This window comes from Cetorhinus maximus, chromosome 3, assembly GCF_964194155.1.
Source record: "Cetorhinus maximus chromosome 3, sCetMax3.hap1.1, whole genome shotgun sequence".
Lineage (NCBI taxonomy): Eukaryota > Metazoa > Chordata > Chondrichthyes > Lamniformes > Cetorhinidae > Cetorhinus > Cetorhinus maximus.
In genome coordinates this window covers 74,204,998-74,232,653 of record NC_135881.1, presented here as the reverse complement: position 1 = coordinate 74,232,653, position 27,656 = coordinate 74,204,998, and the positions used below count along the sequence as shown (strand labels likewise).

The 27,656-nt window shown below is 43.5% G+C and overlaps 1 protein-coding gene across 1 annotated transcript in view; it reads right to left on the bottom strand.

Annotated features, from left to right (window-relative positions):
- LOC144678727 (E3 ubiquitin-protein ligase HECW1-like) overlaps positions 1-27,656 on the bottom strand; it is a 676,338-nt gene that overhangs the window by 80,186 nt on the left and 568,496 nt on the right. Inside the window, exon 22 of the mRNA XM_078538571.1 lies at positions 19,737-19,889. Coding sequence (XP_078394697.1) covers positions 19,737-19,889 — 153 coding nt within the window. The remainder of the gene's footprint in view (positions 1-19,736; positions 19,890-27,656) is intronic.

Genomic DNA, 27,656 nt, shown 5'->3' with positions numbered 1-27,656 from the left:
AGTTATATGCCATGCTCCCGGCCTTGGGTATATCTTGTCCCTAGATTATGTTAAGTATTATAATAATCTGTTTGCTATTTTCCAGTGGGTGCTACAACTTCCACTTCCTGTACATATAGATCCATTGCAAATTCCAGGTTAAGATGAGCACAGCCTCTCACTGCTTCCAATAAACAGACATGTATCACATTTACAAACTCTGAATCTGAAGTATTTAGGTTTCTCCAATTTAAGTCTGGGTGATTGAAATCTCCCTTTAAAATACTGTCCCATTCTCTCAAACACTTCCTATAACTTCACAGGTCTTTGTTTCCTCCTTTGGACACCGGCCTTGGGATTTTCAGCGCAATCCTTGGGCGGAATTTTCCGTGCCCGCTGGCAACGGGCATGTTTGGCAGCATGAGCAGACAATATAGTGAGAAGGTCAAAAATCGGCTTCATGAAATCTTGAAACCAGTTTGTGATCGTCTGCTCTGCCCGTCAATGGTGGGCAGCGTTTCCTGCCATCGGACAACAGGAACCTCATTGTAATACATCTGCATATCATTATAGGCCCAGCTCGCCGGCATCATCCTCCCACGCTGGATCATCTGCGTACATTGGAGTGATTGCACGTTGACATGTTTCGCAATAGAATATATAAGGCGTGCACCTAGCGGGCTGCACTTTGAGGGGAACTCGGAGGTGAGCGCACAGTAAAGATGTGCAGCGCTCACCAGGATCGCCTGTTGGACTTCAGGTGGAGGCGGCCTGGCGGGGACAAGGGTTGCACAGCAGTTGAGGCGAGTTGTGTGATTGTAATATTGTTTGTACTGATGCACCTGGTGATACATTTTGTAAAGGTTTAACCTGGATTGTACCCTTGTAATGGTGTTTTTGAAATGGTTTGGAATGTGATTGAAGATATTTTATGAAAAAAGTATATTTTTGCAAAAAAAAAAGAGTTGTGTGGGAGCAAGGGCTGCACTGCAGTTGATGGTAGAGCAGAAGCACGTGCGGGGTCCGTGCGGGGTCCGTGCGGGGTGGGGGGGGTGGGAAGCAGCCATGCATTAGGGAAACCTTGAATAAAGTGACTATTCCTCTGCAGCTGAGACAGCTCAGATGCAGCCACATTGATATGATTGGAGTTGGGCCTCTAGCTTATTTGCCTAGATCTCGGGTCTCCCACAGGTGCAGGGTGCCATTGACTGCATTAACGTGATCAGATCTCCATCGCAACAAGCAATCGACTATGTCAACCGCAAGGGCTTCCACTCGCTGAATGTGCAGCTGGTGTGTGACCACCAGAAAGGGATCCTGCAGGTCTGCGTACGGTTTCCAGGTAATGTCCACCACTTCTACATCCTTAGCAGGTCTCAGATCCCTGACGCCTTCCAGGGTCCACAGAGCCTGCAGTGTTCGCTCCATGAGGCTACCCCCAAGAACAAGGGCTACCTGCAGAGGATGTAGCTGATGACACCCGTGCGGCGGTCTCAGGCTGCAGCTGAACGAAGGTATAATGAGGCTCATGCTGCAACTCGCACCTTGGTGGAGCAAACCATCGGGATACTGAAAATGAGGTTCTGGTACCTGGACCGGTCGGGTGGAGCCCTGCAATACAGTCTACAGAGGGTGTCACGCATCATCGTTGTGGGCTGCTGTGTCCTTTACAACCTGGCGCTGCAACGGGGAGGGGAGCTGGCTGCGGAGGAGCTGGAAGTCACCTCCGATGAGGACGACATTGATGTGGATTAGGGTGAGGAGGTCCTCGAAAGCGACGATGAAGGCAATGAGGCCACCGCACTGGCCAGACAAGACAGATACACTAGCATAGCTGCTAGATTTGTGGAGGATGATGACGACATGCAGTGAGGAGACACAACAGATCCTCACATTGCATTTGTGAATGTTTGACTCCAGTCTGGCTTATTGCAATGCACATACCCTCTGTGATAAGGCTCCTGTCATGGAGACGCAGCAGAGGCCCTAATAGTCGCTTGATTACAGGAGGATGATGATGACCTGCAGCGAGAACACTCCACAGATCTTCATGTAGCCTCTGTGAATGTCTGACTCCTGACTGGCTGAGGGCAGCTCACTTTCACTCTGTAATCAGGGTCATATCCTGGAGATGCAGCTTGAAACTTTAAAAGCACCTGATCCTTTGTCAGCCTTCAGCACCTGATTCCTTCAGGAACACAGAGTCACCAGTCACAGGATGGAGGCCAGCCCCACCTTAAAAGTGCTGAGAGCACAGAGAATGACGGAATTCTGTGATGCTTTCACACGATATTCAGACAGCAATGACAAGCACCAGGTACAGGCATCATTAATGTGTCCATGGAGTGAAGGCTGCACAAAGCACAGGGAAGAGGCCCTGGACTGAGACACCTGCTTTTATCTTGTGCAGAAAGGTTTTACATCTGAGTGACACGAACACTGTTCATCAGAACAAGAAGCCATAGGCAGGGAGACATTCTTAGGAGTTTACTTACAAAATTAACATCCTTGCCCAGGCTGTGCAACTACATCTTAATTTTCCTAACCCTGCCACCACGTCTTGGTGCTCCCCTGACATCCACAGCAGAGGTGGAAGCAGCCTGCTGACCCTTGTCTGTGATGACCTTGGCAGGCGACCTCTGGAGGGCCAAGACCTGGAGGGCCCGGGCCTGCTTTCAGGGACCCGCTGTGCGGCAGTGGCAACCCTCCTTGGCCTGTGGAGATGGAGCTGCTGGGGTTACAGGAAGAGGGGTTCGGATTGGCCAGATTCTCCCGGAGCCACCTGGATGCATGGTTCCAGGGTGTCAGCTGCTGGTCCTCCACACTATGGGTGTCCGATGGCTCCTGGCTGACTTCTTGAGGAGAAGTGGAAGCTGAATTGTGACCGAGCTGCCCCGCATCCCTCTCGCGTACACACTGCTGGGGGCCAACTATGGCATCAGTGATGGAGTTCAGCCTGCACAGCAGTGCAGGACTGAGGTGCTGGGTGAGGGAGCCCATGGCAGCCATCATCCTACCAGTGTTGTCCTTGGTGCGTTGACCTCAGCCTGAAAGTGGACAGACTCCTCCATTGTGCCTTGCAATCTGAGGAGTGCAGTGGACATCCCTTCCTGATGTTCCTGAGCTTTCCTTTGCTGCTCCGGCAACTGCGGTATGACCGAGAGACTCCTCATCTGACTCAGACTCAGCAGATTTCTGGTCTCCGGCAGTCTTCTGAGTGCTGGAGACCTGGGAAGTTCCTGCTGCTGCCTGCTGTGGATCAGACAGTGCAATGTGCTCACCAGATTGTGATTCCTAGGCTACTCTAGGCTAGGCTAGGTCCCACTGAGGTGTGTCTCTTTGTGCTGGTGGAGGTTGTAGATGGGCGTTCTGCCAGATCTTCAATGACGGTGCCTTCAGATTCTTCTTCAGAGGTTTCTTCAGGGCTTGATTGGAGGCCCTGGGTTGTGAACTCTGTGGGCTGGCTCCCAGATGTGCCTGCGAAAGCAGGGAGAGATAATTAATGCATGGCAGGGGACTGCAGAACAGGGGAAGTGACTCACAGCATGGTTGTCTGATGGATGTTGTACTGCTGGGCCCTCACTTGGTAGAGCAGCGCCGACCTCACCATCAGAACAGGAACAGTCCAGATCTTCGCTGGCCAGCTGGATGGGTCTGTTTACAAAGTCTGTGAGGACCTTGATTTCAGGCGTTCCTCCACCAATCTTCGACCTCTCCCTCTTGTTGTGTGCCAGCTTGTCCTGCATGAAAACACAAGGGGAGAGTGTAAGCAGGATGCCTGCCAGGCCAGATGATAAGTATGCCTGGCCTGTGTTGGTGAGTGGTCCCATGGATGGGACAAAGACAATGAAGGTGTGTGTGTGAGAGTGAATGGTGATGTCCCTTGAACTGGCAGTGAGTGAGATCCCTGTGGATGTGTGATGTGTTTGTTATTGTGTGAGTTGGAAGTGATGAGAAGAGTGACTTACCCAGGCAGAAAAGAGATCATTTGCGGCACTGGGTGGCTTTCATCTTTTGCAGGGCATTGGCACTGACCACCGCTGCCACCGCCTCCCATGCTGGATTAGTGATGTTGCTGGCCCTCCAGCGGCCAGAGCGGGGGTAGAGGACATCATGGCGGGCCTCCACGGCATCCAAACAGCACTCGAGGAGCGCATCACTAAACCGGGGGGCTGCAGTCTTCTTGCTTTTTGGGGCCATCTCTTCTGGGCAGCAGTCCTGGGCTGGAAGCACAGAGAGATGTGTGCACGGCTGTACTTTAAATATGGCACCCAGCGTGATGAAGAAGCGAGGTGACGGTGTGGTGGGAGAATGAGAGCCCGCCCACCATCGAAACGGCGTGTTTCCCGGGAATGCATGATTAATGAGGCGGGATTGGGATGATATGGTGTGAAAACCCACCGTTGCGTGCGGTGGGAGAAACGTTCTTTCTCCTGCCCACTACTGCACCTCGGGCAAATGTGGGACGATTCTGCCCCTAGTGTCGCTTGCATTTCTTTTGCACCAGTAATCAAGTACAAATATCTCTGCAATATCCTCGTGCTGTTGTATCTACCTAATTTATTATCTTAAGGGGGTCACACTGCCCATTACTGACGACTGACAAGCAGCTGCATTTGTGCACGCTTATACATGTCTACAATTGGCCTAATTCGCAACTTCATTTCTGCCTACCAACCCTGCTGATGGCTGTGAGGGATCAGTACAGGCCTAAGCTGCATGGGTCTAAAATAAGGCTAGCTCGTAGTACTGAGTAAGAGTGCTTGCATTTCCTGCTGCTGTCAGTACTGCTACCTCTGGAGGCAAAAGGGGAAACCATCTCTGCAGGAGGTGTCAGCACGTTGAGAGGTAGCAGTGTTAGCTTGTTTATTTTACAACATTGCTGCCAAAGTTGAAGCTGATGTCAACATTATCACCAGCGCGCAAAAAGGAGCCTTAAGATTCAAACTGGAACAAATACTACTTCCGTCACAGCTACCACTTATTACTAGTATATGCTGCATGTTTCTATTTATAGGAACACCTGGAATATGTAACAAAATGCACTGGACAACAGTTATTTTATTTTACAAAACCTTGGACAGAAAACTGAAGCATGTGACTGAATTTCTGAACAGGCAGAAAAATCTCTGAATATATTTCTTTAACATAAATAATAAAAAGACAGAACTAAAGGCACGTAGCATTCGTAACAAAACAGATGAAATGACAGTACAAATAGAAATAAATATGTATGATCTGATAGCCATTACAGAGATGTGGCTGCAGGATGACAAAGACTGGGATCTGAATATTCAAGGGTACATGACATCTAGAAAGGACAAGAAGCTAGGAAAAGGTGGAGGGGTAGCTCTGTTAATTGAGAATGGCACTGATACAATAAAGAGAGCTGACCTTAGTTCTGGAGATCAAGATGTAGTATCAGTTTAGGTAGAAATAAGAAATAATAAAAGGTAAGAAGTCACTTGTGGGAGTGGTTTATAGGAACCTTAAAAGTAACCACACTGTAGGATGGGATATACAGGAAGAAACAATGCGGGCTTGTGAGAAAAATACAGTGATATTCTTGGGTGATTTTAATCTATATATAGATTGGACAAATCAAATTGGCAATGGTAGCCTGGATAATGAGCTCATAGTGTTTTCAGGACAGTTTCTTAGAGCAGCACATTCTAACACCAACCAGAGGGTAGGCTATACTAGATCTGGTAATGTGAAATAAGACAGGAATAATTAATTACCTCATAGTGAAGGTGCCCCTAGGTAGCAGTAATCATATGACTGAATTTCACATTCAGTTTGAGAGAAAGAGAAGTGGATCTAAGACTAGTGTTTTAAACTTAAATAAGGGCAATTATGAGGGCATACAAAGCTGGCTAAAGTGAACTGGGAAATTAGGTTAAGGGATAGGTCAGTAAAGATGCAGTGGTAGATATTTAAGGAGATATTTCAGAATACTCAGAAAAGATACATTCCAGTAAGACTGTAAGAAAAGGATGCACCTTCTGTGGCTAACTAAGGATATTAAAGATAGTATCAAATTGAAAAAAAACGTATAATTCTTCAAAAATTAGTCCTAGGCCAGAATATAAAGAATAGCAAAGAATGACTAAAACATTAATAAAGAGGGAGAAATTTGAGTACGAGAGACGCTAGAAATATAAAAACAGATGGTAAGAGTTTCTACAGGTATTTAAAAAGGAAAGAAAGTAAGTAACATGAGTGTTGGTCCTCTAAAGAATCAGAATGGGGCATTAATAATGGAAAATAAGGAAAGGGTGGATGAGTTGAATAGATATTTTGGGCTGGATTTTCTGCACCTGCCCGCCGCTGGGATCTTCCGGTCCCGCTGCAAGTCAATGGACTTCCAGCTGGGGCGCTGCCTCGCCCACGACGGGTCCCACCTGCGACAAGGCCGGAAAATCCCGGTCTTTGTGTCGGTCTTCACTGTAGAGGATACAAATAACACTCCAGAATTGTGAATCAGGGGGTGGAAAGGAGGGACGAACTTAAAACAATTACAATCACCAGGGAAAGGACACTGAAAAAATTATTAGAACTAAAAGCTGAAAGTCTCCAGGGCCTGATGGACTTCACCCTAGAGACTTAAAAGAAGTAGCTGGTGATAGTAGATGCATTGGTGTAAATTTTCCAAAATTCCCTAGATTCTGGAAAGGTCCCATCAGATTGGAAATTTCTAATGCAACTCCTCTATTCGAGTAAGGGGGAGACAGAAAGCAGGAAACTACAAGCTAGTTAGCATAACATCTGTTGTAGGGAAATTGTTGGAATCTATAATGAAGGAGGTTATAGCAGACCACTTAGAAAATCTCAATGTAATCAAGCAGAGTTAACATGGTTTTATAACAGGGAAATCATGTTTGGCTAATTTATTGGAATTCTTTGAGGAAGTAACAAGCAAAGGGGGACATGTGGATGTGCTCTACTTAGATTTCCAGAATGTATTTGACAAGGTTCCACATCAAAGATTATTGTGCAGAATAAGAGCTCATGGTGTAGTGGGTAACATATCAGCATGGATAGAGGGTTGGTTAGCTAAAAGAAAACAGAGTATGCATAAATGAGTAAATGCATAAAAGATGTTGGCAAGATGGAGTGCCACAGGGGCTGGGGCCTTAACTATTTACAATCTATATCAATGACTTGGATGAAGAGACCAAATGTATGGTTGTTAAATTTGCTGATGACACAATGATAGGTAGGAAAGTAAGTTGTGAAGAGGAAGTAAGGAGTCTGCAAAGGGATATAAATAGATTAAGTGAGTGGGCAAAAAGTTGACAGATGGGGTATAATGTGGGAAAATGTGAACTTGTCCACTTTGGTAAGAAGAATAGAAAAGTGGCATATTATTTAAATGAAGAGATTTACAGAACTCTGAGTTACTGAGGGATCTCGGTGTCCTGGTACATGAATCACAAAAAGTTAGTATGCAGGTACAGCAAGTGATTAGGAAGGCAAATGGAATGTTGGAGTTTATTGCAAGGGGAATGGAATATAAAAGTAAAGATGTTTTGCTATAGTTGTACAGGGCATTGGTGAGACCACATCTGGAGTATTGTGTACAATTTTGGTCTCCTTATTTAAGAAAGGATATAAATATGTTAGAAGCAGTTCAAAGAAGGTTCGCTTGATTGATACCTGAGATGAAAGTGTTATCTTATGAGGAAAAGGTTGGACAGGGTGTGCCTGTATCTAATGGTGTTTAGAAGATTGAGAGGTGATCTTATTGAAACATATATGACCCTGAGGGATCTTGACAGGGTTGATGCTGAAAGGATGTTTCCCATTTGTGGGAGAGACTAAAACTAGGGGATACAGTTTCAAAATAAGGGGTCTCCCATTTAAGGTGGAGATGAGAAGAAATTCTTTTCTCTCCGAGGGTCATGAATCTTTGTAATTCTCTGCCCCAGGCAGCGGTGGAGGCTGGGTCAATGAATATTTTTGAGGCAAGGGTAGACAGATTCTTGACTAACAAGGGAGTCAAAGGTTAGCAGGGGTAGATGGATTGTGAAGTTCAGGCCACAATCAGATCAGCTATGATCTTACTGAATGGTGGAGCAGGCTCGAGGGGCAGAATGGCCTACTCCTGCTCCTAATTTATATGTTTGTATCTATGTTCATATTGTTTGTACAGCAGTAGAGATGCAGTGGCAGACTTTTAAGGATATATTTAATAACTCTCAGCAAAGATTTATCCCAGTGAGAAAGGAAGACTCTTTGATAAAGATGCATCATCCGTGGCTAAAGGTTAAGGGTGGTATCAAATTGAAAGAAACACTATAAAATCTGAAAAGATTAGCTTTAGGTCAGAAGATTGGTCAGATTTTAAGAAACAGCAACGAATGACTGGAAAAAATAAAGAGGGAGAAAGTAGAGTAAGACAGAAAGCTAGCTAGTAATACAGTGACAGAGAGTGTGAGTTTCTACAAGCATTTCAATAGGAAAAAAGTAACTAAAGCTGGGCCTGAATTTTATGGCGGCCGTGCAGGCTTCTGGCATTCCCGGTGTCCCATGGAACAGAGTGTGATGACACCGGGAGAGGTTCCCATGTCATAATGCTGCATCGTGATATTTCGCTGGGCGGGCATGCCCGAATGTTGGCAGTATGCCCTATGTGAATTAAAGGGCCAATTCAGGTGATTACGTAGGTAATGTACTGCATTTTAAGAGTCTCGTGCATTTTTACAGTCAGCGCAAGGGCTGAATGCGCAGGCGGGGAATACACAAGTTGCACTTTCTAAATCCATGAAGAAATAAAGCTGAGGAAGAAGCGAGGAGAGTGGATGTAGAAGTTTACAGTCCTTGTGTAAGTCTCGACTCTTGTTTTCTCTGTGAACCATATTGCTCACATCTTAAGTAAGTAAGGAGGCTTCTATCCTTAAAGAGGTATTTACAGACTGCCAACAGCACAATCTCCCGAGACCCCTCTTCACGACCTTAGTTGCATTCTTCTTTCTGTCCTTTTCAACCCCCCCACCTGAAGCTAGCTTCATGGAGGCCCATGGAGTTCCTGAGAATCCCCTAGCCCCCTCCCTGGCAGCGCTGGCCCTCTCAGAGAATTCTGGGTGGCTCTTAATCAGCCAGCCAGCGTGATTGCTGTGGCTGCCAATGTCGGATGGGAGTGGAGTTGACATCCGCGTGTGCACACTGAGGGAAAAATTCAGGCCCTCGCCCTGGTCCTCTAGAGAGTGAATCTGGGGAAAACAGGAAATGGCAGAGGCATTGAACAGGTATGTTGTGTCTGTCTTTACTGTAGAAGACTTAGAAAACTTCTCAAAGATACTTGAAAATCAAGAGGTGAATGGGAGGGAGGAACTTTAAACAATCACCATCACCAGGGAGAAGGTGCTGTTGGGAAAAGTATCAGACCTTAAGGCTGAGAAGTCCCCAGGACCAGGCCTGCATCCTAGGGTCTTAAAAGAAGTAGCTGCAGAGATAGCAAAAACATTGCTTATTATCTTCCAAAATTCCTTCGATTCTGGAAGAGTCCCAGTGGAGTGAAAAATAGCAAATGTAACACCTTTATTCAAGAAAGGAGGGAGACAAAAACAGGAAACTATAGGCCGGTTAGCCTAACATTTGTCATAGGGCAATTTCTATAATTCATTATTAAGGAGGTTATAGCAGGATACTTAAAAGAAATCATAATGTACCAGGCAGAGTCAACATGGTTTTGTGAAAAGGGAATGGTGTTTAATTCATTTATTAGCATTCTTTTGAAGAAATAACAAACAAAGTAAATAAGGGATCCTGTAGATGTTTTGTACTTGGGTTTCCAAAAGGCATTGATCGGGTGCCACATTGAAGGTACAAAGACAGCACATGGTGTAGGGGTAACATACTAGAATAAATAAATGGATTAGTTAGTTAACAGGAAACAGAAAATAGGGGTAAATGAGTCATTTTCGGGTTGGCAATCTGTAACTAGTGGAGTGTCACAGAGATCAATGCTGGGGCCTCAACTATTTACAAACTACAGCAATGGATGAAAGGACTGAAAGTATGGTAGCTAAATTTTGCCAATGACACCAAGATAGGTAGGAAAGTTTGTTGTCAAGAGGAGGTAAAGAGTCTACAAAGTGAGACAGTTAGGTTAAGTGAGTGGGCAAAAATTTGGCAGATGGAGTATAATGTGGGAAAATGTGAACTTGTCCACTTTGTAGGAATAATAGAAAAGCAATATGCTATTTAAATGGAAAGAGACTGCAGATCTTGGTGGTACAGAAGGATCTGGGTGTCCTGGTACATGAGTCACAAAAAGTTAGTGTGCAGGTACAGTAAATGATTAGGAAGGCAAATGGAACGTTGGTGTATAGTGCAAGGGAAATGGAAAATAAAAGTAGGGAAGTTTTACTGCAGTTGTACAGGCCCTTGTGAGACCACATCTGGAATACTGTGTATAGTTGTGGTCTCATTTGAAAAAAAGATATAATTGTGTTAGAAGCAGTAGAGAGAAGGTTCACTTGTCTCATTCCTGGGATGAGGGGCTTATCTTATGAAGAAAGGTTGAGCAGGTGGGCCCTATACTCATTGGAGTTTAGAAGAATGAGAGATGATCTTACTGAAACATCTAAGATCCTGAGGGGACTTGACAGGGTGGATACCGGGAATATGTTTCCACTTGTGTGGGAGAGCCTAGAACTGAGAGGCACAATTTAATAATGAGGTCTCCCTTTTAAGGTGAAGATGAGGAGAGTTTTTTTCTTTCAGGAGATCATTAGTCTGTGGAATTCTCTTTCCCAGAAAGCAATGAAGGTTGGGTCATTGAATATATTAAAGGCAGATTTAGACAGATTTATGATAGACAAGGGAGAAAGGGTTATGGAGGGCAAACAGGGAAGTGGAGTTGAGACCACAACCAGATCAGCCAATATCTTATTGAATGGCGGAGAAGGCCCAAAGTGCTGAATAGCCTACTCCTGCTCCTGGGGAAGGCAGTAAATAATGTCCTATTTGCTGTGCTAATTCCTCATTCCTGTCCAAATATGGGGGGAAAAAATCAGCCTCACAGTTTCTTTACGAGTGAAGCTGACCCTACACCTTCCAAAACTGTTTTACTGTCATCAGGAATGTTTGGAGGCAACACACATGGATGTTCTTTGCATCAAGAGTTATTTGATTATCAGAAGTTTCTTAGGCCTTACTGTGTACCTGCTGGGTGATTAAAAAATCTGGTGCAGAAACACATCTTGTGGCATTTGTCCCACTGTAAGATGGATTGACTACAGTCAGACAGTGACGTAGTTTTTCAGGTTTCTCTTTCTGCTTAATTTTGGCAGATATTCAGTTTTGAAATGAGGGGTGGCAAGATTTTTTTAAAAATATATTCGTTCATGGGATGTGCACATTGCTCACTAGGACAGCATCTATTGCCCATCCCTGGTTGCCCTTGAGAAGGTGGAGGTGAGCTGCCTTCTTGAACCGCTGCAGTCCATATGGTGTAGGTACACCCACAGTGCTGTTAGGGAGAGAGTTCCAGGATTGCTGAAAGGTTTGGCACCATGGCTTATCCAGGATCACAGCATCCAATTTTTTTTAATTCATGGGACCTGAGCATCGCTGGCAAGACCATCATTTATTGCCCATCCCTAACTGCCCTTGTAGTGTAAGCATGCTCACAGTGCTGTTAGCAAGGGAATTCCAAGTTTTTGATCCAGCGACAGTGAAGGAACCATGACAAAGTTCCAAATCAGGATGATGTGTGGCTTGGAGTGGAATTTGCAGGTTGTGTTTCTATGCATCTGTTGGCTTTGTCCTTCTAGGTGATAGAAGTCATACAGTTGTAAAGTGCTGTTGAAGGAGGCTTGGCAAGTTGCTGCAGTGCAATTTGTAGATGTGCAAGTGGTGGAGGAAATGAATGTTTAAGATGGTACTTGGGGTCTTGATCAAATGGGTTGCTTTGTTCTGGATGGTGGTGAGACTCTTGAGTCTTGTTGGAGCCGCACTCAGCCAGGCAAGTGGGGAGTATTCCATCACACTCCTGACTTGATGGTGAACAGGCTTTGGGGAGTCAGGAGGTGAGTTAAATTGTTGCAGAATTTGCAGCATCTGACCTGCTCTTCTAGTCACAGCATTTATGTGGCAGGTCCAGTTAAGTTTCTGGTCAATGATGCCTAGCATATTGATGGTGGGGGATTCAGCGATGGTAATTCCAGTGAATGTCAAGGGGTGATGGTCAGATTCTCTCTTGTTGCAGATGGTCATTGCCTGCCGTGAATTTTAATTTCTACTTATCAGCCCAGCCTGAATGTTGTTCAGGTCTTGCTGCTTGAAGGCATAGTGTGCTTCATTATCTGACGAGTTGCAAATGGTACTGCACACAATGCAATCACCAACAAATATTCCCACTTCTTTTTATTCATTCATGGAATGTGAGTGTTGCTGGCTAAGCCAGCATTTATTGCCCACCCCTAATTGCTCTTGAGGAGGTGGTGGTGAGCTGCCTTCTTGAATTGCTACAGTCCATTTGGTGTAGGTACACCCACAGTGCTGTTAGGGAGGGAGCTCCAGGATTTTGATCCAGCGACAGTGAAGATTCGCAATGTATTTCCAAGTCAGGATGGTGTGTGGCTTGGAGGGGAACTTATAGGTGGTGGTGTTCCCATGTGTCTGCTGCCCTTGTCCTAGTTGGTAGCGGTCGTGGGTTTGGAAAGAGCTGTCTAAGGAACCTTGTTGAATTCCTGCAGTGCATCTTGTAGATGGTACACACTGCTGTTACTGTGCGTCGGTGGTGGAGGGAGTGAATATTTGTGGATGGGGTGCCAGTCAAGTGAGCTGCTTTGTCCTGGATGATATTGAGCTTTTTGAGTGTTGTTGGAGCTGCACTCATCCAGGCAAGTGGAGAATATTCCATCACACTCATGACTTGTGCCTTGTAGATGGTGGACAGGCTTTGGGGAGTCAGGAGGTAAGTTACTTGCCGCAGGATTCCAAGCCTCTGACCTGCTCTTGTAGCCACAACATTTATATGGCCCTATGACCCTATGTTGACCCCATGTTGAAGGAAAGCTCACTGATTAAGCAACTGAAGATGTTTGGGCCTAGGAGTCTGCCCTGGTGAGCTCCTGCAGCTATGTCTGGTTCTCAACAATCACAACCACCTATCTTTATGCTTGGTAGACTCCAGTCAGTGGAGAGTTATCCCCTTGATTCCCATTGACGCAATTTTGCTAGGCTTCCTTAGTGTCACACTCACCCAAATGTAGCTTTGATGTAAAGTGCAGTCACTCTCACCTCGCCTTTGGAATTCAGCTCTTTGGACCACGTTTGGACCAAGGCTATAATGAGATCTCGAGCTGAGTGGTCTTGGAGGAACCAGTTGTATGCCTTGTTTTGAAGGTGTTGCTGTACTGCTTCTTTCACCCAAGACAGATAAACTTTCTGCTTTTACCTCGCAGGAGAAGATTTGCTTCAGAAGTCTATCAGATGGCACCTAAATGGTGTGGCTGCAGTGGTGAAGTGTGCTTCACTAAACATTGCTTGAATGCATTTACACCAGCCCCTGATAGGACTTAGTATGGTCATGCTATTTCATCAGTTAAAGGCTTACAAAGAGAGAATGTTGTGCATCATGTTTCATGGTCACAGCAATACTAACCAGCTGTTGAAGCCATAGTCATTGCAATATGAACCTCGATGTTCCTTGCTTCTTAAGACATTACAAAATTTGGCTTTTTACCGTATTACAAAGTTTGGAGAAACAAAACCCAAGATACCTAAACATCAGAAAACATGGAATGATAAGTGGCTACATGGCCTGTCAAACCTGCTTCTTCAGCAATCACAGCACAATGGAAGTTTACAGTACAGAAATAGAGCAGCTTACTCACTGGGTCTATGCCGATTCTTTGTTGGAGCAATTCAAAACTAATCCACTGCCCTATAGAATTGTATGGGCTAAAACTTGTTTTGTGTTGAATCATTGGTGATGTTAATAATGTCAATGAACCCATTGGGAAGCTCCTGGAGCACACATGGGATGCCCATGCGACAAGCCTTCGCAGCATAGGGTGGAGTGCAAACCATGCTCAGAAGCAGCTGAAAGTACAGCGCTCCCCACTTGGAGGGCCTCCAAATTTGCACTCTATAAATTTATAACAACATGTGCTCATAAGCAACTTTAACAAAGTAAAACTTCCTAAGACACTTCACACAAACGCTATCAAACTAAAGGAGATATTCGGTCAGATCATCAAAATCTTGGTCAAAATGGTGGATTTTGAGCAGCAGCTTAAAATAGGAAAGAGAGGTGGAGAGGTGGAGTGGTGCCAGGAAGGAATTCTAGGAATTGGGGCCTTGCTATTCCATGGGCAACTGATTCATCAACCTTAAATTCTGCAGTGAATACACAGTATGTCAATTCTTATTACTACGAACTGAGAACTAGCAATTTTCTCATATGAAAGAAATTAATTTAAACATGGGTGAAACCACATAAGGAATGCAGTTGACAATTTCAATTCATGAATATTTCAAAAATAAATAAAATAAAGTGCTGTTAAACTTTTGTTTTCAATGATTTGGAAGGCAGCTGGATTAGAGTTGCTGCTACAGTGATGCATAGGAGGCAAACTAGCAGTGTCCTGTGATCTCAGGCCAAAGACACAAATATCATTGTGGTTTGCTCAGCAGCTCAGCAATTTTAGTGCTCTGTTTTCTTCTTAGTAGCCAAGAGCTACAGTACTCAGACACAGACCTGGTTTTGTATGAAGTTCAAAAAATAGTCTAAAATGAGATGTATCACTTGCTGTCATGTGACAAATGTGCTTTCGTTAGCTCATCTCTAAATGTTGTTTCACATTACCCCTCAGGGTGTTAAAGCATAGTCTGGTCTTAAGATCTTATAGCCATTACGGAGACATGGTTACAAGGAGATCAAAACTGGGAACTAAATATTCAGGGGTATGTGACTTTTCGAAAGGATAGGCAGGAAGGAAAGGGTGGTGGGGTAGCTTTGTTAGTACAAGATGGAATACATACGATAGCAAGAAATGATCTTGGATCGGAAGATGTAGAATCCATAAGGGTGGAGGTAGGAAACAACAAAGGGAAGAAGACACTGGTGGGGATAGTCTACAGACCCGCTAACATTGGTATACTGTAGGACAGAGGATAAATGAGGAGATAACGAGGACATGTAAAAAAGACAGTACATTAATTACAGGTGACTTTAATCTTCATGTAGCTTGGCAAAATAAAATTGGCAGAGGTAGACATGAGCAAGAATTCACAGAGTGTATTCAGCTAAGTTTCCTAGAACAATATGTTCTGAATCCAACCAGGGATCAGGCTGTTTTGGATCTGGTAATGTGTAATGAGGCAGGTTTAATAAATGATCTCAGAGTAAAAGATCCTCTAGGAAACAGTGACCATAACATGGTAAAATTTAGCATTCAGTTTGAGAGTGAGAAACTTGGGTCAGAAACAACTGTGTTAAACTTAAATAAGGGTAATTACAAAGGAATGAGGGCTGGAGTGGGTTGGGAAAGGAGTTTAGCAGAAAAGACAGTTGATGAACGATGGCAGACATTTAAGAAAATAGTTCATGACGCACAACAAAGATATATTCCAGTGAGGAAGAAGGATTCTAGGAAGGGCATAAACAAACCATGGTTAACCAAGGAAGTTAAGGATAGTATTAAATTGAAAGAAAAAACATACAATGTGGCAAAAAATTAGTGGTAAGCCAGAGGCTTGGGAATGTTTTCAAAACCATCAAAAGATGACCAAAAAAAAAAGAGAGAAAATAAACTTTGAGGGTAAACTAGCAAGTAATATAAAAACAGTCAGTAAGAGCTTCTTTAAATATATAAAAAGGAAGAAAGAGGCCAAAGTCAATATAGGCCCCTTAGAGAATTAGGCTGGGGAAATAATAATGGGGAACCAGGAAATAGCAGAGGAGGTGAATAAATACTTTGCATCAGTCTTCACGGTAGTAGATACTAATAACATTCCAAAAATACTAAATAACCAAGGGCAAAAGTGAAATAAATAAATAAATGTGAAATAAAGAGGAAATAAATACAATAACTATCACTAGAGAAAAAGTACTAGGGAAACTAATGAGGCTAAAGGCTGATAAGTCCCCTGGACCCGATGGGTTGCATCCTAGGATATTAAAGGAAATACCTGCAGAGATAGTGGATGTACTGGTAATAATCTTCCAAGAATCCTTAGATTCTGGAAAAGTCCCAGAGGATTGCAAAACTGCCAATGTAACATCCTTATTCGAAAAGAGAGGAAGATAAAAAACAGGTAACTATAGGCCAGTTAGCTTAACATCTGTCATTGGGAAAATGTTAGAGTTTATTACAAAGGATGTAATAGCAGAGCATTTAGAAATACATAATCTAATCAAGCAGAGTCAGCATGGCTTCATGAAGGGGAAATAATGCCTGAAAAATTTATTAGAATTCTTTGAGGAGGTAACAAGCAGGATAGATAAAGGGGAACCAGTAGATGTAATATATTTGGATTTCTAAAAGGCGTTTGATAAGGCACCGCACATAAGGCTACTTAATAAGATAAGAGCCCATGGTTTTGGCGGTGGTATATTAGCATAGAAAGAGAGAGTTGGGATAAGGGGGGCATTTTCAGGATGGTACCCTGTAACTAGTGGAGTGCCACAAGGATCAGTGCTGGGGCCTCAATTATTTACAATACATATTAATGACTTGGATGAGGGAAATTAATGTACTTTCGCCAAGTTTGCAGATGACACAAAAATAGGTGGGAAGACAAGTGGTGAGGGTGACACCAGGAGTCTACAGAGGGATATAGACAGGTTAAGTGAGTGGATAAAAACTTGGCAGATCAAATATAATGTGGGAAAGTGTGAGGTTATGCACTTTGGCAGGAAGAATAGAGGAGCTGAATATTATTTAAATGGAGAAAGACTGCAGAAAGCTGCAGCACAGAGAGATTTGGGAGTCCTCGTGCATAATTCACAAAATGCTTGCATACAAGTTCAGCAGGTAATAGGGAAGGCAAATGGAATGTTGGCCTTTATGTCAAAGGAATGGAGTATGAAAATCGTGACGTCTTGCTAAAACTATACAAGGCACTAGTTAGACCACACCTAGAATACTGTGAACAGTTTTGGTCCCCTTATCTAAGGAAAGATATACTGGCATTGGAGACAGTCCAGAGAAGGTTCACTAGGTTGATCCCGAGTATGGAGGGATTTTCTTATGAGGAGAGGTTGAGTAGGTTGGACCTGTACTCATTTGAGTTTAGAAGAATGAGAGACGACCTTATTGAAACATTTAGGGCAGGTTTTTCCGGTCGGCGAGCGGGGGTGGGGACCGCTCACTGATGCGTAAGATGACACAGGGATATTTCAGGCGTGCATCCCGACGTTGCCCCACGTCATTTAGATTGTCAGTTCGGCGGGTGTGCAGCCGATTTGGCTGCATGCCTGCTGAACTGTCAATGGCCTATTAAGGCCATTAAAAAACCAATTAATGTGATTGATGGACCTGCCCGTCCAACCTTAAGGTTTGACAGGCCAGGAGCCCAGGCCTCGGAAAAAGCATGAAACCTCATCCACTGGCAGGATGAGGTTTCATAAGAGTCTTTAAATTTTTACGAAAGGTTTCAGTAAAAGTTATGGACATGTCCCAACTCATGTGACAGTGTCACATAAGGGGACATGGCAGGGAAATTTTTCAAACCTCTTAATTTCAAGTTTTACATTGGAGGCGATCTCCCTGAGGCAGCACTTTGCCTCAGGGAGATCTGTGCGCTCTTTCGTGCACATGCGTGAAAGAGCGCACTCCAGGCTGAGGGAATCCCCCCCCCGTCCACACAGACAGCACATAGTGCTCCCTGGCGCATGTCACGCTGGACGGGCATTAATTGGCCTGTCCATTTAAAATGGCTGCGTGTCCCCAATCAGGGGCACCGACCGGAGGCCTGCCCGCTGGCGCCCGCTCCCGCTCTTCCCCCGCCCCCCCACCGACAGGGGGAAAATGTTAGCCATAAGATTCTTAGGGAGCTTGACAGGATAGATACTGAGAGATAAAAACAAAAAACTGCGGATGCTGGAAATCCAAAACAAAAACAGAATTACCTGCCAGACCTGCTGAGTTTTTCCAGGTAATTCTGTTTTTGTTTTAGATGCTGAGAGGTTATTTCCACTTGAGAGAGTCTAGGACCAGAGGGCACAATCTCAGAGTAAGGGGTCACCCATTTAAGACAGAGACAAGGAGGAATTTCTTCTCTCAAAGGGCAGTGAATCTGTGGAATTCTTTCCCAGAGAGGGTTATAGAGGCTGGGTCGTTAAGTATATTGAAGGCTGAGATAGACAGGTTTTTAATCAGTAAGGGAATCAAGGGTTATGGGGAAAAGACAGGAAAGTGGAATTCAGGATTATCAGATCAGCCATGATCTCATTGAATGGTGGAGCAGACTTGATGGGCCGAATGGCCTACTTCTGCTCCTAAGTCTTATGGTCTAAGATAGTTCTCACTAACAGCAAGCAAAAAAATATTTAGAAACAAATATAAAGGCAAAATGCTGCGGATGCTGGAAATCTGAAAGGAAAACAAAAAATGCTGGAAAAGCTCAGCAGGTCTGACAGCATCTGTGAAGAGAGTCGAAACCTTATCTCTGTCTCTCTCTCCACAGATGCTGTCAGACCTGCTGAGTTTTTCCAGCTTTTTTTGTTTTTGTTAGAAACAAACACTTTAATGCAGTACCAATTTAATCTGTTTACAACAGTGGGCTTGATGAGTCATCCAGATCTTTATGATTCATGTAGAACACAGTCTACTTCACTCATGGGGCAAAACAATCTTCTGTAACTATTGAAGCTACCAGGAACCTCAAAGGTTAAGGTTTGATCAACCAGCAGATGGTGAAACTGAACATTGTGACTGATATTGTGAGGTTGAAGTAAATACAAGTTTTTAATGTGTCCAAAGCTTTCAAAACCTTTGAAAGTATTTTTTTCAAATCTCTGATTTTTCAAAATGTTTCTTTTAAAACTTCCTTTCCTTGAATTCCTGATACCTATAAGGTGCAACTTCCCATTTCAGTTCTCCCAGAGCTTTGGCATTTGAGCAATGTAAAGCCCATAAAAATTGTACACCCTATATTACTGAGGTTACTGCAGCTCTTCCACAAAAGTTACAAGAAACCATTGGGAGAACCTCCACTGAATTTCACCCCAAGATGATTATTCCAATAATTAATAGCACTGGCACAATGAAAATAAAAGCGATTCAAACCTACTCTATTTTGAATTTAAACTAAAGTACTATTACTGAAAAGATGTTGACCATTTGGGCTGACAAATTTAATTGTCTGATGGAAAAGGTAGGTATTACCCAAAAGGAATCAAAAACAAGTTTAAGATAGTGACCCTACCTGCTCCTGGTCGGAAACGCTATGTGGAACAAGGACAGCCAAAGAGATGAGCGAGAATGGAGGAAAAGACTTTTAAAAATAGATGCTCTTATGTAAGGAGAATGTTTAATCGGACATGAACCTGAAGGGGCAGCCACTGCCCCTAGCATGAGCAGCAAGATAACTCAAGAGGGGGAACTGGAAGAATAAAGATTTTCACTACCTGTTCACAGCAAATATTGAAAGAGTGCTGTCGATTATCTTTAGTTAATTAATTACCAGTGATTTTTTGAACACTGTTAATTTCTACAATAAATGTTGTGGAGAATGTAACTTTAATGGCATGTTTTTCTTGGAAGCAAGCAGTGTAAAGAAAAGATGAACATTACCATTCCAGATGATTTTCTACAAATGCTGACATTGGACTGATCTGCACAGTGTACGTGTCGTTGGCTGAATACTCAAACAAACCGTAGTAGGGATTGAAAAGTTCTTGCGACAAGAGGAAGAAAAACTCTCTTGATGGTCCACTGTAATCCAGGCTGCAGAAGAACCATACAAAGAATTAAAGCATAATATACAAGAAAGAAGAAATATACTGCAGTTCACATTCAGTGAGTTTAAATCTTAAACATCGAGCTGGGTATTCTTGTCCATTTATTTTCAGTGCTAATCACTGTCCTATGGACTCATGCGCCCTTATCGAATATCCACTACGACTGAAGACAATCCTTATTTTATTATTGAAATTGAAACAGGACAATTTTAATTAAATAGTTCAGTTGTTCCATCCATTAACATCCAGTTTACCTTCTGCCTCAGGAAGCACTGACTCACAATCGGGTACAGTTTCACCGCCAACACTCCACAGCTTGCCCAAGTGGCAGTTCTTCATGTATGAGCTTGGACCATTAAATGAGTGGAATTTTTGACCCTGTGGGGCATCATAGCTCTTTGCTGACATTTGGTGTCCAAAGTGAATGCAGTACTCTAGGTGTGGTCTAACCAAGGCTCTGCATTCACCTCTTCTAAAATTAAATTGATTAGTCAGATGTGACTTATTCTTTACAGAACTATGCCGGCTCTTCTTGATCAACGGATCAAGTCTGAATGCTCAGTCACTTTGCTTAACAGGTGACCTGCCCATGGAATTTGCCAATTGCTCTTCAGATGGCTGGGAAAAGACCTTATAGCAGCAATGTGGCACTCTGTCCTTGTGGGAAGTCAGCTGGCCTGAACTCTGGCTAAAATTAGAAACTCACATTATGTAAATTTGCTAGGGTGATGCTGCATTCTACTTTATGACATGTTGTGTAACACTCTGCCATTATGCAAGCTTGCTATTTGCCCCCACCAAAAATGTTGCATTTCTTTTTCCTGTAGGGCTCCAATTGGCTTATTGTTTTGAAAATGCTGGCCTGTTGTCAACCGCAAATACAAGCAGATTCCAATGAGGTTTTAATTCATTCAAATCCCATCCTCCTACACAGAGTTAAAATCAGGCTGTCTGGGCTGGATTTTTGTTTCCTGACTGAAGCAGGAATGGGGCTGGGAAATCGGAAATCTTGAAGTTTTTGATGGTAAACATGAATTTTCTCTTCCTTCCTCACTCTGTGCTATTTTTGGGTGGCCTTTTTGCCGGCCAGGAGGGCATTGAGTCGCAACACCACACGTATCACTTCTGAGGTCAGGGCTGTTATTGGCATCCTTACAGCAAATGTAAATTTTGTCCCCACCAACCTCTGCTATTTTCCTGTGCTGGTGTAGGTTTTATTAGCCCTAAAAATGCCTGTCTCATTGGAGGGGCCGTGACCACTCAGGGGAGTCTGCTGTGGAGTCGGGAACATGCTGACAGGTAAGTATTAAATGTTTTGAAAACTACTTGATGCTATATTGTACTTTTGATGAGTTTTAACTGCAGTGATTCATCATAGGGCTCTGTCCTGCAATGGTAAGTTGACCATTACATTGACCAGCATTGCTTAAGTGTTAAGATGCATTAGAGTACCTTTCCCATTGGAGAACATGTCATAATGCAATCAAAACTGTACAAAAATGTGCTGGGAAAAGCCCCGCCATATTTTGGACTGTGGTTTAAATGCCAGGAGTTCTTCAGCTTTGAAAAACATTGCCCTGCTGTTGAAAGTAAAAAGAAATCTAAGCACTTGCTCCACTCTATTGATTGACAGACAATCTGCTTTGAAATGGAAATGAAACACCATCTCCAACTTAAAATTAAGGCCAAATGGTTTTCAAGTTTCAACAGACTCCATTGTTTATATTTTCCAGGGTTTGTTATTACAGCTAAGCCTATTATGAATGCTTTGCTGAGTTTCAAAAGTTCCAGAACCACTTACCTCAGCAAAGGGCTTTGTTCACATTTTGACTGATAGTTTTAAGAGGTTACTAAAAGATTATCTGTCTTTGAGGTGGTAAGTCAACAAGTGTTTGTTTTTACAGTAGATTGACCACTTGCTGGGATTTACATTTTTAATGGGTTTTATGGAGAGGAGTTTTTTCAGTGTGAAGTGTCTTTGAATGACAGCTGTAAGAGATTGTTTGAAGTTTATTTTTTTAATGTCCCTTTCAAACACATCCTGAGATCTGCCCATAGTGGATACTGGGTGAGTGGCTATGGAGGATGCATGGGGGGGGACATGGGGGCTATGAAGGAGTATTGAGGGAGCATGGGGAATATGAAGGGGCATAGAGGGAGTATGCAGTAGCATGGGGATATGAAGAGGCATGGGGAATATGAGGGGGCAAGGGAAGTACAAAGGGGCAGAGAGGGAACATTAGTGGCATGGAGGATATGAGGGGGCACAAGGAGATGGGTGAAGTTTAGGGGACATAAGAAAGATGTTGAGAGCTGGGCTGCTGTTGCTGAGAAGCAAGGCAAGCCTTTTAACCACCTCCCATGCTGCATTGCAGCTTGTAAACCCTACCCCTTGCTGCCTACGTCCCTCAGAGACAAAAGCATGGTGGAGATGGGGTTCAGAGGTTGCCTCGGGTTTTGGAAGTTAGGAACAGGCCTGACTTGCGTTTCTCCGGCCCAAGTCTAAAATCTGGGCCTCTGTCTCTAAATAAACTGGGTAAGTTCAATTGTAATGTCATTACTGTTTATGCTAATGTTTTTATCCTCATGTTTTGGACATGCTCAACAATTCATCCCAAACGGTGTGCTCCTCACTGATATTCATTATTAACTATTTTAATAATTGTTAATCATAATCATTTTTCTCTCCTCACCTATTTCTGAAAACAATCCGATTTGATTCCTTTTATGATTTGCTCTTTCAATAACAAAAACTCATTTCCCATCAAATTTGACACAAATATGTAGAGGGTGAAATTACTCAGAGCTTCTCCCACACTTTCATTGTAACTTCAGCAGAAAGTCCACTGACACGGCAAAATGGGGTTTCCACTGAAGTTACAAGAGTGCAACAGGAGGGGAAATTCACCCCCCCCCCATAGTGAAAATCTATTGGTTCATGGGGATTGTCCTAGTTTTATGGTCTCTGGGAATAGAAGCCGCCCAGTAATATGAAGCCAAAGTCTAGCTATAGAATTAACTGGCTCTGAGTAGCATTGGTCTTATGGACAAAGACAAAGGTGCCAAATGGTATAAGAGCATCATGACCAAACCCGCCCCCTCACCGCCTGCCCCCACCCCCCAACAACCAGAGGTGGTGGGACCTTGGAAATACAAGGTAACTAAATCAATTGGTTGAAGTTGAACAATGTTGAAAGTGAAGCTTGATTTAACTTAGAAAAATGGGAGGAACTTTCCAGAATATGTTGAACTCAAGAGATTAACAGGGTGGAGTAGAAGCGTGATAGGAGAGGTTGATGGGACCAACAACTTTTTCTCTGTACGTGCTTTCTTCACATCTTGAAATGGTATTATGGAAATAGCATCATAATTTGGCTGGAGAAACTCACAGGAAGTTCTTTTTAATCAACCACTCATAAGGAACAAAACTTGGTTTCATTTCTAGGATACTACTCAATAACTGCAGCTGGGTTCTGCTTTACATCAAAGGTTCTCTGCTATCTCAAACCCTTGTGACACCTTTGATGTCACATCAAACATTAAGTCAAAATGGGAGAAGTTTTAAGCCAGTGGGATTTTATGGGCCCACTGAAGTCAATGGAGTTTAGAATGGTTCCCCGAATTTTGTGGCCCCATCCCCGCCGTGACAGGGCTGTAAAATGCTGGCCCATGTTTCACACTTTTACAGTTATAGCAAGATGTTTTTGCCTACAGGATGGCCTACAGATGATATTTTCTACCAGCTTTTACAAATGACACATGTATACTGAACTGTGTCACATCTCAGAAACAGCTTGACATGTTTCATACAAGTCAAATGCTTTTGAAGTGCAATGGCAATTGTTATGTAGGCAAATGTGGTGGCCATTTTCATACATCAATTTGAACGGAGGATTTGACTGATTTCTGTTTGGTGAACAACAGTTTACCACAGTCATAGTCTTATTTAATTGATCTGGAACATTGCCTTAACAGTAGCTGGCAGTGAAATAATAGTGTGTGCATGTTTCCTGTACAAATATTTCTAATATAACTGTCATCTCAATGATGATTACAATATGCAGTTAAATGCAGTTATACACACATTTTATGTTAGCATAATTCTGAGGTAGGCACAAAATTTCACATCGTTAAACCACACATCATTTTTTCATATTGAAATACCAAATTCAACGACATAATTTAAATGTGATTTAAGTATAAGATAGCCTGCCCATCTTCTGTAAACTACATTGCATGTATGTGAATACATTTTTAAAAAATGATTCCAGTTTTTTGCCTGTTACTCTATCTGCAAGTCTATTATACATGCTGGTCACTCTTAGTGTACAGAAGAAGTTCTTGACATCAGTCCGAAATTTAACATTACTAGCTTGAACCTGCATCCTTAACTCCTGCATTTTAATTTTAATATTCTGAGTTGACTTTTTGAATTCTCTGAGCCATCATATGTCTCCATAAGATCATCTCTCCGACGCTTACTTTCTAGGCTGAAAACCCCAACTTTCTGCAGTCTTTCCTTATTACTCAGACGTGAGACACTAAGTTCAGCCTTACCTTTCTTCTCTGCACTGTCTGCAGGACTTGACCAGCACTCAGTGCAGCATTTTACGTGTGATCGGACCAGAGTATGACAAAATTTAATCATTACCTCTTCTGACTTTAATTCTACACTTGATGAAGTTCAATTACGTTTTGACTTTTTGATTGCTGCCCTTCATTGGTTGACATGATTAGCATCGAGTCAACTAAGACACCTGGGCCAGAATGTTTCATTCGTCGGCAGGCGAACACACACGACCCGAACGAGTGTAAAATGACGCGCGATGACGTCAGACGAGCGTCCCGACGTCATCGCACACTCGCGCAGGAGTTGGCAGCGCGCCTGCCGACAATTAACAGGCCTATTAAGGCCAATAAAGATCTAATTGAATTCAATTTTTTGCTGCCCGTCCAACCTTACAGTTGGCAGGCAGGCGAAAAGGCCAAGCGGCCTTTGCATTTTTTAGGAAGCCTCATCCATGGGAGGGATGAGGTTTCCAACAGCAAATAAAAATTTTAACATTTCATTAATAACATGTCCCTGTTCATGTGACAGAGTCACATGAATGGGGACATGTTTTATAACATGTTAAAAATATTTATTTTTAATTTTTAAAATCTTCATCTCCCTGAGGCTGCTGTGTGCCTCAGGGAGCTTTTCCTGTGTGCATTTGCATGCATGCGCGAGGTTCCCCGCTCGCCCTCCTCACCTCCCCCACACAGGCTGCATTGAGCGCTGCAGCGCGCATTTCACACTGGGCAGGCCTTAATTGCGGTCATGGCTCGATTGTGGGTAGCGGTCGGCTTCCCGGCCGCTCGTGCCCGCCCCGCCGAGACACCTGACGAGGGCAAAATTCTGCTCATGGCCACTGTCAATTTTGCTGTTAGGTATTTTGACTTATACCCCTTCATGAGGGTATGTGTTTTGCCTACTTTTCCTTGCTCCGTGAGCTACGTAATACTTGTCTGAATTTTGCCCAACACAAGTTGTAATTTCTAAGCTGCTTCTTCCTGTTACACTGCCACTTTGTTATTAACTGCAAACTTGAATACTTTGCATTGGATTTCTGAATGCAGGTCATTTATGTCAATGAGAAAAAATTCATGATCCCAGCACTGAGCCCTAAGGTGCCTCACTCAGCACCATCTCTGCCCTACCATGACTCCTCAACCATGATTCACTGTTTTCTCCCCTTTAGCCATTCCCAAGGTTTATGCTGAATCTAGCTTTGATATTCATATGGAATTTTACCTAATAAAACTAATTCAAATAGGAGCGTTACATGTTGGAGCTCCCAGAGCTATGGAATCTGCCAGAATTCCAATGCACCAGCAGCAACATTAAATAACACACAGGTAAAGTGAGCAATAACTTTTCTCACAAGTCTTTTATGTGGCACTGTATCAAAGGCCTTTTGAAAGTCCTTGTACACCACATCAACAGTATTACCCTCATTGACCATTTCGGTTACCTCTTCAAAAAACTCCAGCAAGTTAGTTAAACACGATTTCCCCTGTAGAACTCCATGCTGGCTCTTGTTATCAACCCCCATTTTTCCATGGGGAGAATTTTCTCCCCGTCAGGTGAGCTGGTCAAGAGCAGGCGCGGAGCCGATCGCCGCCTGCGATTGACTGTGCGCCGCCACTTTATGTGGGCGGGCCAATTAAGGCCCGCCTAGTGTGATGCATGCCTGGTAGCGCTCAGTGCTACCTGTGCAGGTGGGGTGAGGAGGGAGAGTCAGGGCCTGCGCTCTTTCGATAGAGTGCAAAAATCTCTCTGAGGCATGGAGCTGCCTCAGGGAGATTAACTTCAGTTTCAAAGTTGGAAAACATAAAAAAACAAAAAAAAAAAAAAAATTATTCAGACATGTCCCCTCATGTGACAGTGTCACATGAGCTGGGACGTGTTTATGAATTTTCATAAAATTTTTAATTTAATTATAAAACCTTCATGAAACCTCATCCCGCCCGTGGATGAGGTTTCATGAAAAATGCGAAGGCTGCCTGGGCTCTTTGCCTGCTCGCCAACCTTAAGGTTGGATGAGCAGCCCTGACAATTGCTTTAATTAGTTCATTAATGACCTTAATAGGTCTTTGACAGTTCGGTGGGCACGCAGCAGACTCCGGTGCGTGCCTGCCAAACAAAAGATCAGAATGATGCGCCTTTACGTCGGGACGCACGCCCGACATCACCGCGCGTCATTTTATGCGTCGGCATGCAGTGGCGGGCCCCGTATGCCGAATAGAAAATGCTGGCCCATGTGACTACTAATTCTATCCTAAATAATTGTTTCTAGAATCTTGCCCACCACTGAAGTTAAACTGACTGGTCTGTAATTGCTGGCCTTATCAATTCTCCAGCCCTCTGGCACCACCCTGAGTTTAGGGAAGACTGAAAGATTATGGCCAGTGCCGCTGCAATTTCTACTCTCACTTCGTTCAATATCCTTGGATGCATCTCGTCTGATCCCGGTGCCTTGTCAACAATAATGACTGACGGTCTATTCACCACTTCCTCCTTATCAATTTTGAACCCTCTACTGACAGAGTTTTCTCGCCTGTCACCATGGCCTGGGTAACGTCTCCCTCCTTGGTAAAGACGGATGCAAAGTATTCATTTAATATCTCAGCTACCGCCCCTTCGTCTATGTGTAAATTCCCTTTTAGGTCCCTAATCAGCCCCACTCCTCCTTTTACCACCTTTTTACTATTCATATGTCTATAGAAGAATTTGGGAATCCCCTTTTATGTTGGCTGCCAGTCTTTTCTCATAGAAAATTTTTTAAAAATGGACAGAACTTTCTATATGTTTAGGTGACTGATTTTGATGCATGGACATATTTTTCTGGATATTAAAATTTTTATTGATTGCTTTTAAATTCTTCAGCTCCCTGAGGAGCTGCCTTCTGTTTTCAAGGAGCTTTCATTCCACGTGCCCCCGCGCCTGCGCTAACATCAGCGCCCGCCCTCCTCCTGCCCCCACCCCGGCAGCGCTGAGCACTTCAATGTGAGTTTCATGCTGGCTGGCCATTAATTGGCCAGCCAACGTGAAATCATGGTTGGGAGCCAATCGCGCTTGCCGGTCCATTCCCTGGCTGCTCCAGGGCCTGCCGATCACATGTGCCTGCTGAACTAAAATTCCTGCCCATAAAGTCAGGAAAGGGGTCACTTGGAACTAAACTTTATTGAACAAGAGTGTGATCAATCCTGA